Raw genomic sequence first — 12,412 nt, 5'->3', positions numbered from 1 at the left:
GTCAGTGTCTGTCTAACCCTACATCTAACCTGTGTGCTCTACCTTATCACTACAGTCACTGTCTGTCTAACCCTACATCTAACCTGTGTGCTCTACCCTATCACTACAGTCACTGTCTGTCTAACCCTACATCTAACCTGTGTGCTCTACCCTATCACTACAGTCACTGTCTGTCTAACCCTACATCTAACCTGTGTGCTCTACCCTATCACTACAGTCACTGTCTGTCTAACCCTACATCTAACCTGTGTGCTCTACCCTATCACTACAGTCACTGTCTGTCTAACCCTACATCTAACCTGTGTGCTCTACCCTATCACTACAGTCACTGTCTGTCTAACCCTACATCTAACCTGTGTGCTCTACCCTATCACAACAGTCACTTTCTATCTAACCCTACATCTAACCTGTGTGCTCTACACTATCAATACAGTCACTGTCTGTCTAACCCTACGTCTAACCTGTGTGCTCTACCCTATCACTACAGTCACTGTCTGTGTATCCCTACATCTAACCTGTGTGCTCTACCCTATCACTACAGTCACTGTCTGTCTAACCCTACATCTAACCTGTGTGCTCTACCCTATCACTTAAGTCAGGCCTCATTCACACCTAAAATCGTAATCACAAGCGTTTTGCGATTTTGTGCGGCGGGTTTTTCTCCCCCTCCCGGTGCTCCATTACGTGCTGTGTTTCTGGTAAAAGCGCTTTTCCAGAGCGGTTTTGTCATTCACTCACTCCCTGGCGCAAGTCGGGAAGTGAACTCTGACCCGGAAAATAATAAATGCAGTGTTTTTGGTCTAAAATATGCGAAAGCAATCGCCACATAAAGCGGTTTTGTGACGGTTTAGCGCTCTTCCTATACCTTCCATTATAGCAAAACCGCTCCCAAAATGCTCCAGGCACCGCTTTGCTGAACGCGCAGTGAACGAACCGCGCTGATATGAACCTTCTCATAGATATTCATTGCACAAACATCTTGTGGGCGATTTTGAAAATTGCCTGCACTGGAAAAAGGGCAAAAACGCCCCTAGTGTGAACAAGCCATCACTGTGTGTCTGTCTCGGAGTCACTCTACTTCAGTCAGGTCTCTGTCTTTAAGTCCGTCTGTTAAGGTGGGCAAACATTATTAGACGTTTTTAATAATTTAGACATTTGATGTATGAAAAAAAATATTATAAGTAGTAGAGATCAGCAACACCACGTAGATGTATTTACGCTCTTTATTGCATGAAGTAAAGCCCAGGGACAGTGACAGACGCTGTTTCGGAGGCAAACTCCTTCCTCAAGCTGTATAGGCTCACTCAGTGAACACAAACCAAATGATATGCAATAGTATGCAAAGCATGCACGCAGCCTGGAGATCCCCAGTCTCCATAAGAAATATATAAATAAAGATGGGCTGCAGCACACAACAGGAAAGCAGTAATATCTCTTAGTCAGTTGCTACCTCAGCAACAATATAAGTTTTTGTCGAATACTCCATCTTAGGGCTGAGCCTCACCTCCGAGCATTTTTTTTCTATCAGTCAGTTAAAAAATGCCCCCATTGACTTGCATTAAAATAGCAGCAAAATTGCATCGATAACTTATTTTTTTTAAAAAATCACGAATGCGGCAATTTTGCCGTGATTTTACTGCGGTTTTAATGCAAGTCAATTAGAACATTTTTTTAAAAATAAAAATACAAAAAACTGCAGCAGAAGCCTTTCAGCCCCGGGTGTCGTATCCTCGATACCTTCACCATGCTTAGTTTCCCCTGCTTCTGCTCCCGCATCTCGCTATACCCAACCATGTTGCGAGCCACGGTGGAAGCCACCTATCTGTCAATGCCGGGTTCCATGTTCTGTGATCTCCTCTCACGTCTTATGTGCTCATGCTGGTTAGCGTAATCAGCGTCACTCCAGCTGTTGTCATGGCAGTCGGAGAGACACTGATTACGCTAACCAGCATGAGCGCATAGGACACGGAACCCTGCATTGACAGATATGTGACTTCCACTACAGCTTAGGATGTCATAAGCCAAAGATGCACAGAAACGTTGGCGCTACAGTCACTGTCAGCTACTACAGCTTGCAACATGGGGAGTATAGCAAGAGGTGGGTGCTGAAATAAGGAAAAATAAACACTGTGAAGGCATCAAAGACAAGGTTCTCGGTCCTGAAAGGCTTCTCTTGCGGCTCACTCTGCAATAAGTAGCAGGAGAGAGAGGTTCCCTGGCTATGAGTCAGAAATATAGATCTGACTTGTGTATAAGGTGACCCCCTATATTTTTCTTTAGTGAATCAGACCTAAATTTCTTGACTTATATATGAGGATATACAGTATATACCAAAACTTAAAAAGAAATTATATTGGGCAAAATATGGGGTACATGTTGCAAGTTACTTTTCCATATGGTACAGGGGCCTTACCAACCATCTACATTACATAGCATTTGCCATCCATCAGTGGCAAATGTTAGCAGGCTGCTGGCAGTGCTGGAACAAGTGAAGGCATACCCAATAACCCTGTTATGATCGCTTCTGCAGCATTTACTGCTGACTGCAGTGGTATTGCAAACCAAGCAGTTCTAATGTCATTACATGCATTTGCTTGCATAGTTTGGTTTGCACTTAAACTAGTTGCTGATTCCATCTGCAGTCGCTCTGAAGTTAATGACAGTTTAATATGCTTTTGTGTAAACAAACATTGTCTGCTGCAATGGAGGGGCAATCCCTTTCCTGCAGGCTGCATATCATTGTCTGCCTTTTCCTGCTATCAGCCTGTGATTAATTACCATTCACTTGTGTGGGAATCTGCAGGTCTGCTCCCATTGGATGACCTCAGTATAAAGAACTGCTTCCTGCAATGCCTCATGGGCTACCATAGTCTCAGATCCTGTCTGTTACTCTGCCCGTGCCCCACCTCGTTCCTAGTCCGTGTGGACTGCGCTGACTCCTGCGAAGGGGTCAGCGAGTCCTCCTAGTTCTGCTCTTGTTTCTAGAAGTTGTTACTTTGCTTGTCTTGTGTCATATATTGGTTCATCGCCAATATATACGCATACTTGCACGTTTATTATTTTCCTTGTATTCGTGTTACGTTGATACATCAGTGTCGCTGATATATACGTACACGAACTGTTTATATCCTGTGTTCCGTTAGTCAGCGTTCCAGCACGCTGAGCTAGTTATCCTGTTCCTGGTCCTGTTTGTGGATTGCGTTCATCTCTGCGAAGAGATAGCGAATCCTTCTGAGTCCTGTTCCCTGTATTACTCCAGTCTTAGTCAGAGTTCCTGCTTATGTCATATATCGGTTCATTGCCGATATATACATATGTTAGTCAGACGTTACAAATAGTTTCATTGATAGCTGTAATTGTAATACGCTAGGAAATCATAATTATTGTATATTTATCTGTGTTACGTTCATCTATCTTGATCCTGCTATTTCCTGACTATCCTGTCCTGTCTTTGTGAGGCACGCCATTGCTGCAAACGCATTGACTACCTCATTCCAGTCTGTTTTATTGTGGACGCTTGCTGTCACTAAGTAGTGGCTAGTTAAGCAAGCGTTCATTCTGTCTACCTGTCCTGATCTCCTCAGTCCTGGTTTATGCGCTCAGCGCTACTTTGCGCTGAGACGTTATTACGAAAGTGTTGTTTGTGGCTGTTCGGATCTGCACCGGCTCTGTGCACCACAATCTCCTATTGGAGTCAGTCCTCTCCTCCACTAAACTGGGGATATCCTGATTCCTTGTGCTGGTGTGTGTACCTCCTTCACGTCAGCTTATGTGTTGCATGCTGACTGTGGAGATTACACCTCCAAGCTTAACAAACCCATAGGCAAGCTGCTGTGTTTACCTTAGACGCGGAAAGAGCATTGGACGCTGTGCAATGGGGCTGGCTAGATCAAGTCTTGTTGCGTATGGTTTTGGAGGAGCATTTATGATCTTTTTTCACCAACTATACAAGGAACCAAAGGCCAGGTGTATACTCCGGAGTATTTATCATCACACTTTGGACCCAGTCATCTAGCTTTTACAATTTGGCCCTTGTCAATGTCGATCAGATTTGTATAGCATTTTCCTCCTTCCAACAAAACAACATTTATTACCTGTTTGTGGCTGTTCGGATCTGCACCGGCTCTGTGCACCACAATCTCCTATTGGAGTCAGTCCTCTCCTCCACTAAACTGGGGATATCCTGATTCCTTGTGCTGGTGTGTGTACCTCCTTCACGTCAGCTTATGTGTTGCATGCTGACTGTGGAGATTACACCTCCAAGCTTAACATTATGGTAGCCCCATTACCAATCCCCATTGTGGGGGGGGGGGGGGGGTTCCCAGCAAAAATGACACTGTTTGTTATGGTTCCTGTTCCTTTAAGAAATTTGAGAAACTCAATTCTGAAACAGAAAATGAGTTTTTTTCTGAATGTACCAGGTTCCTGGCCAATCCCGAGCTCCAGGCTACTCCTGTTTCAACGTGGGCCCCCCAGCTAGTTTATGTTTTATTTAAGGGAAGATTGTTTCAGTGGGCCTACGATGTCTTGGATCATACCAATTTAAAAGAGAGACCACTGGAATTTCTAGCGTTTGTGATCCATAACTGGCTGCGCAAAACCGATTTGCCTAGCCCTTTTGATAAGCTCCTGGCAGCTTGTCAATCAGCTGCTCCTTCTACTGCCTACAAAAATAATCAGCAAGCAGATAATTGTTCTGATAACTTTTCTTCTGCTAAGGCAGCAGGGTCTAAAGCCAAACGTAAACGCTCCAAAAGAAAAGCGTTACAATCAGCGGAGTCGTTGCCCTTGGCGACTGCGCATCAGATCTGTAATGAGACTCCGCCAGTAGCAGATAATGAAATTCAGTCACCATTCAGGGGAGTCAAATGGACCTATGAAACTACTAATGAACTTTCATTGCTAGCCAGGGAAAATAAAAGTTCTTGTTTAAATGAATTATCTGAATATGATTATGAAGATATATTACAGAGTATTGAACAGATCAATTTATTCGTGCAGCAAGGGAAATTTGCATACACTACAGTTCAACACTTGCTACAGGTATTGGAGATCCTTAGGAATAAGAAATCAGCCAATCACCTGCTAAATAACCCAATGTATGTTTCTGCCACTAACACATTTGCAAACTCTGATCAGCCGGAATGCTCAGCTGTTAAATATGCATGGGATCCTCCATTTGAGAAAGGAGAGATGGAAGCCCTGGTCTATGAATGGAAGAAAGATGCAAGTTCATTTTGTCAGTTTTACAGTGCAAAAAGTGAATTAGTATTGAATGCATGCATTAAGTCTGCCTATAACCTAATAAAAACTGGTGTGTGTGGGTATGACTTTGTGGCTCCATTGATCGATGTGTGGAAGATGATTTTGGACGATTTTTATGCGATTCAATCAGTTGATACCAGGGAAGACACACTGTCAATTGGAGACTGTCCCACTTCTCCAGTTACTGAGTCCCTGCCATGTCTTGTGAATGTTCCTGTAACTCCACCCTGTACCATGGATAACTCAGTGTTACTTCCCAGTAAAACAGAAGCCACTGATACTTTCTTAACTTTGCCCTGCACAAATTTCTCAGCAGAGAATCCAGAGGTCCTGCTGACTTCTGAGTCCAGCCTAGCCAGTACTCATGAGTCTTTGTTCAGTGAAACAGACATTAGAAAATCATCGCCTGCCTCTGCAAACACTTCTGTAGAATTTACCTGTGTTAATAAAGTTCAACTCCTGTCTGATCCAGCAGATGCCAATAGATGCACTACATTAGTTTCTGAGTCCCAGCAATCCTGTCTAGAAACCTCAGAACCCCAGCATCTGAATTTTCCAATTTTACAATTGAATAGTGCTTCAGATGCACAAACTTTGTGTCTTGATCTTCCTGTCTCTACACCTCGCTCTAGTTTCGTGAATAGCTCAGAGCATCTGCTATGTGAACCTGAAATCGTAGAATTATTACCTTGTTCAGAAAATGTTCCAGTGAATTTGCCCTGTACCATGAATTGTGCAGTAGATTTCTCCAATGAAACTCAGGTCACAGAATCATTATGCTGTCCAGCAGGTGCTTCCATGGTTTTGCCCTGCAATATGGACTGTTCAGTGATCCTGTCCAGTGAAGCTGTGGTCGCAGAGTCTTATGCTTCACCCAGTACTTTGGATACTTCAAACCCTCTAGCAGAGGAGTCTGAGGCACTGCTTACCTCAGTTGGTGTTGCAGTAATATTCACTTGTCTAGCAGCTGTTTTGGAATTACAGTCTGCTCTAATAAAACTTGATGAATTTCTGCCCAGCAAAGCAGAAGCCATTGAAATATTGTCCTCGTTAGCAAGTGTGTTAGATACCTTGCCCTGTACACAGTCTGATTTAACCAATATTGTTGAGTCCCTCTCCAGTGTTGTAACAGCCGAGGAACTCCAGCCCTGTCCTCTGAATGTTTCAGAAGTCTTGCCCTGTAACATGGATAATTCTGACTCGCTGGAAAAAATAGTAGAAATCTCAGAATTTCAGTCCGGGTTAATGAGTGTTTCTGAAACCCAGCCCTGTATCCTGGAAAATTCTGGTTTTCTGCCCGGTGTGGCAGTAGTTCCAGAGTCCCCTTCCTGTCCAGTGAGTTTCTCAGTTTTGCCTAGTTCAGTGGGGATTGCTGCAATATTGACTTGTTTTGCAGCCCTTCATGAGCTCCAGTCCAGTGTATTTGATGAGTCTCTGTCTAGTCCAGAAGAAGCTATGGGAACCCTGTCTAGTTCAGTGCATACATCAGAAGATTTGCCCTGTCTTGTAAATGCCCCTGAACATGATTTGTTAATAACCCTGCTGGAATCAGCGACATCTAAGTCTGATCCTGCAGTTTTTAGTGAGAATCCAGTAACTGTGAAGTCTAGTCATGATGAATTTTTTTTGCCCAGTTCTGGTTTCGGTCCTGTCTTGACTGACTTTGAGGTTCGCAGTTCCTTGACATGCCCAGAGGTTTCTCTTGTGCCGTTGTGCCCAGATGTGCTTCGTATGCCAGAGTGCCCAGATGTGTCTGTGTTAGCGTGCTCACGTGCTTCCCTAGTGGAGACATGTTCTGATGTTGCCGGTTGGCCTGCATGCCCGGAGATGGTTCTGGTCCCTAAAAGCCCTGATCTTGATGTTTGTCCTTGTGACCCTGACTCTGGAGTTGCCCTGGGTTCCATAGGGGTTCTTGATAGTTCTCCATGTGAGCCTAAGGGGCGTTCTGACCTGTGGGGATCTCTTTGGAGCTTCCAAGTGTTCTGGGAGATCTCTGAGGAAACTTGTCCTGGTACCTTGGACTGGTTCAACAGTGGGTTTTGTGTTGGTAAGGACAGTTCCGGTGGGCATTGCAAAGGACAGTCCTTGGAAGGCGGTGGGTATCGCTCAGAGAGTTTCTTGGGGTTGTTTTCTGGAAGTCGTGGTTCTGATGGGTGTCACACTGAGGCTTGTAGTGCTGACGGGCATGGTTCGGTAGGTTCTGGTTCCAATTGGTCTAGTTTTGGTGAGACTGATTCGGGAATTTGGTTTTGTCGGGCTGATCCGACCTTCATGAATTTTCAGTCAGATCAGTTTGCTGGATTTCCCACTTCTGATTTTTTGGTTTGGGTGGTTCAGGAGAAATATGTCAGTTTTCATAGGCGTCCAGAGGCCGCGTTTAAGGGAGGGGGTACTGTTATGATCGCTTCTGCAGCGTTTACTGCTGACTGCAGTGGTATTGCAAACCAAGCAGTTCTAATGTCATTACATGCATTTGCTTGCATAGTTTGGTTTGCACTTAAACTAGTTGCTGATTCCATCTGCAGTCGCTCTGAAGTTAATGACAGTTTAATATGCTTTTGTGTAAACAAACATTGTCTGCTGCAATGGAGGGGCAATCCCTTTCCTGCAGGCTGCATATCATTGTCTGCCTTTTCCTGCTATCAGCCTGTGATTAATTACCATTCACTTGTGTGGGAATCTGCAGGTCTGCTCCCATTGGATGACCTCAGTATAAAGAACTGCTTCCTGCAATGCCTCATGGGCTACCATAGTCTCAGATCCTGTCTGTTACTCTGCCCGTGCCCCACCTCGTTCCTAGTCCGTGTGGACTGCGCTGACTCCTGCGAAGGGGTCAGCGAGTCCTCCTAGTTCTGCTCTTGTTTCTAGAAGTTGTTACTTTGCTTGTCTTGTGTCATATATTGGTTCATCGCCAATATATACGCATACTTGCACGTTTATTATTTTCCTTGTATTCGTGTTACGTTGATACATCAGTGTCGCTGATATATACGTACACGAACTGTTTATATCCTGTGTTCCGTTAGTCAGCGTTCCAGCACGCTGAGCTAGTTATCCTGTTCCTGGTCCTGTTTGTGGATTGCGTTCATCTCTGCGAAGAGATAGCGAATCCTTCTGAGTCCTGTTCCCTGTATTACTCCAGTCTTAGTCAGAGTTCCTGCTTATGTCATATATCGGTTCATTGCCGATATATACATATGTTAGTCAGACGTTACAAATAGTTTCATTGATAGCTGTAATTGTAATACGCTAGGAAATCATAATTATTGTATATTTATCTGTGTTACGTTCATCTATCTTGATCCTGCTATTTCCTGACTATCCTGTCCTGTCTTTGTGAGGCACGCCATTGCTGCAAACGCATTGACTACCTCATTCCAGTCTGTTTTATTGTGGACGCTTGCTGTCATTAAGTAGTGGCTAGTTAAGCAAGCGTTCATTCTGTCTACCTGTCCTGATCTCCTCAGTCCTGGTTTATGCGCTCAGCGCTACTTTGCGCTGAGACGTTATTACGAAAGTGTTGTTTGTGGCTGTTCGGATCTGCACCGGCTCTGTGCACCACAATCTCCTATTGGAGTCAGTCCTCTCCTCCACTAAACTGGGGATATCCTGATTCCTTGTGCTGGTGTGTGTACCTCCTTCACGTCAGCTTATGTGTTGCATGCTGACTGTGGAGATTACACCTCCAAGCTTAACAAACCCATAGGCAAGCTGCTGTGTTTACCTTAGACGCGGAAAGAGCATTGGACGCTGTGCAATGGGGCTGGCTAGATCAAGTCTTGTTGCGTATGGTTTTGGAGGAGCATTTATGATCTTTTTTCACCAACTATACAAGGAACCAAAGGCCAGGTGTATACTCCGGAGTATTTATCATCACACTTTGGACCCAGTCATCTAGCTTTTACAATTTGGCCCTTGTCAATGTCGATCAGATTTGTATAGCATTTTCCTCCTTCCAACAAAACAACATTTATTACCTGACTTTTCACTAGATGCCTAATCCTACCCCTTCACAAGGGTGACTGTGATACATTTAAAAAAATCAAATTTTTTTTAATGTTTAGTAACATTTATCTGTGCATCTTTTGCAGTCGTCTATTGCTTGATCAGAACCATATTTGATTGTGTGATTTATTTAAAAATCTAGGTGTGATTTGCCTTCCTAAAACAGAAGGTACTTTGGATAATTCAGCTTTAAAGCGGAATATAACCCTGCATTTCAACTTTGCTCTAAAATATTATTTACAGCATATTATATGCAAAAAGCATTTTTTTTACTAGACCAGCATTGGAAGGGTTAAACACAGAGGTTTAAAGTTCCGTGGAGAGATATGCAGAAGTTCAGATTGCTACATTCTATTTAGTTGAATGTATTTATTGATAAATGTTACACACTCTTTGGCTGTCCTCCAGCTCCTTCTCAGTCAGAGAGATGAGTCACATTCAACACTTAGATACATTTATGTAAACAAAATGTATCTATTTCAGCTTCAGATGCGTCTGCAGAAATCTCCAGGAACTTTAAAGGCCTGTGTAACCCTTCCAATGCTGGTCTAGTAAAAAAAAAAAATGCTGGTTGCAAATAATATACTGTAAATAATGTTTTATAGCAAAGTTGAAATGCAGGGTTATATTCCGCTTTAAGTGAACAACCATGCTTACCCACAATGCACCGCTACTGAATATGCAAATTATCTCTTGATGCCCTTGTAGCCAGGCTTGTATCTAGAACCGCTGGTGTGTATCACGCCTATAGCTTTAAATTTTATGCAGCCACATCAACCCCACAAGTAGACAGCCTGTTTCAGACTTCGGGTGCTCCTCAGTACATTGCAGGGATCTAAGAACTTTGAACAGTTTTTTTGCCCATTTTAACCATTTCGTAATGATTTCCATTTTCAAATCTGCCTTGAAAAAATTGACCATTAAAAAGTGATTGGTTGTTATCCACCTGTTTATTTTCAGCTTGACTAAGATGCAGTTGGAAACAAAAGATATAGACCCAGTTCTTTTTTCCAAAATGGTAAATCTGGAGGAAGTAGACCTCTCCGGGAACTCACTATCCGAGATCCCAGAAAAGATCAACTTGCCTAAACTGAAGGTGCTGAATGTCAGTGACAATCAGATTGAAGATGTAACCTCTCTGCGACAGTTTCCCAGTCTGGAGGAAGTCCTGTATGAAGAAAATCTCTACCTGACAGTAAGTGACAGATTTAATTGTGCCTTCAGTCTTTGGAAAATCAATGTATAGCAAAGTGTTAATTACCAATAAGCTTTCACTGATGTGCTTGAACCGTCCCCTGGTGTAGGGTTTATCATACCGAGTAGCTAGGAGTACGTAGCTATTTGGAATTGAAGTTTGGGATCGGGCTGCCCATGGCGAGGGGGGAGGGGGGGGGTAAACTTACCCAATGCGTCTGCCTTAGACGTTGTACTTCATTCTCGTTCCACGTCATTCCCATGCTTCCTTCTTCCGGGTTGATTAGCCTGACTCGGAATAACCGTTAAGGAAGTTAAAGACACAAAGGATAAGTGTGCCGGGTCTCCATAAGGCGCGACACACAGTGTTTTGGACTGACTGATCCTTTCTTAAAGGGGATCCGAGATAAACTTTTACTCATTGCGTAATTGTGTTCCTTTCATATAGTTTATTGGGCATTCCTCAAGCCAAATACTTGTTTTGTTTTATTACTCTAATTCCCTATAAACTAAACAAGCCTCACCCACAACTTTTCACAGTGCCTTGGCACTGAAGTAAGGGCTTATGGGAGCTCAGTCTGGGCAGGAGGAGATTACTAGCCAGAGATTTCAGAGGGAGAAGGAGAGGGGACTGAATTTACACACAGGCAAGCTGATAGCATCTTCAGCCCTCAGCCTGTGACAATGTGACAAACAGAACATGGCTGCCCTCATTGTATCACAGGATTAATAATCATAAAACGTTGAAGCTGTGTGCAGCTAGATATGCTGTGTAAACTATCTAAACTTTAGATAAGATATATAGACAAGTTACTTGTTATAGTTAGTTTTTCATCTTGGATCCGCTTTAAGCTGTCAGGTCCAATGCATTGGATCTGACAGGTTGAGGAAGGACCAGTCAGTGCTGACAGGTTTGCTTTATGCTGTTATGGACCAGACAATTTATCACACTTAAATGTAAATGACTGTCTGATAATTATAGATTTATTTTGTTGCCGCTCTAGCTAATATTGATGTTGTTTTAGGGCTTGTTCACACTGCAGGCGTTTTTGGCTTTTTTTTTTAAAAACGCCCCCCGACCGCGTGGACTATAAATGTCTATGAGAAGGTTCATATCAGCGCGGGTCGTGCGCTGTCCGTTCAGTAAAGCGCTGCATGTACCATTTTTGAGGTAATTTCGCCTCAGTGGAAAGTATAGGGGAAATTCAAAACGCTCACAAAATCGCTTTATGTAGCAGTTGCGTTCGTGTTCAGAATAAATACATTGTATTTATTATTTTCCGAGTCGAAGCGTTCACTTCCTGACTTGCGTCAGGGAGTGAATTACAAAACCTCTCGGAAAAAACGCTTAGAAAACCGCTAAGCACAAAAATGAATCGCCCACACAAGCGCCGGGAATCGGGAAAAAGACGCCTCAAAAATAGCCCACCACGGACAAACACGCGAGCCGAACGCAATGTGAACAAGGCCTTAGGGAATCAATGTCTCGGGTGAATGCTCTGCTTTCCAGATGAGAATGTTTTTGTTTTGTTTTTTATTATTATTATTATTATTATTATTATTATTATTATTAATAAATATATATATATATATATATATATATATATATATATATATATATATATATATATATATATATATATATATATATATATATATATATATATATATATATATATATATATATATATATATAATTTTTTTTAATAAGACTACATGTAAATATTAATTAATTGCATTTTTTAAATGGTTGTCATATACTTATTGCAATATAATCTCCTTTTCACTCAGGTCAGTGATAACTACAAAGTCTGCTGTCTTCTACCGAAGCTGCGACGATTGAACAATAAAGATATCACTTCTCTAGCCAATCACATTCGGTTTGTCAACCACCGAGAACTGTCCTCTAGGGTAAGTCTATGCTCATCAGCCAGGATTGGGCACACAA

The 12,412-nt window shown here is 42.7% G+C and overlaps 1 protein-coding gene across 2 annotated transcripts in view; it reads left to right on the top strand.

The window, feature by feature from the left end:
- Positions 1–12,412, top strand: part of LRWD1 (leucine rich repeats and WD repeat domain containing 1) — a 62,126-nt gene that overhangs the window by 17,664 nt on the left and 32,050 nt on the right. For both annotated transcript variants that reach the window (XM_068270264.1, XM_068270265.1), the window contains 2 exons: positions 10,231–10,465; positions 12,256–12,375. In XM_068270264.1, coding sequence (XP_068126365.1) covers positions 10,231–10,465; positions 12,256–12,375 — 355 coding nt within the window. The remainder of the gene's footprint in view (positions 1–10,230; positions 10,466–12,255; positions 12,376–12,412) is intronic.

Source organism: Hyperolius riggenbachi, chromosome 2, assembly GCF_040937935.1.
Source record: "Hyperolius riggenbachi isolate aHypRig1 chromosome 2, aHypRig1.pri, whole genome shotgun sequence".
NCBI classification, from domain to species: domain Eukaryota; kingdom Metazoa; phylum Chordata; class Amphibia; order Anura; family Hyperoliidae; genus Hyperolius; species Hyperolius riggenbachi.
The sequence above is the reverse complement of the archived record's forward strand: the minus strand, read 5'-3'. Positions and strand labels throughout refer to the sequence as shown.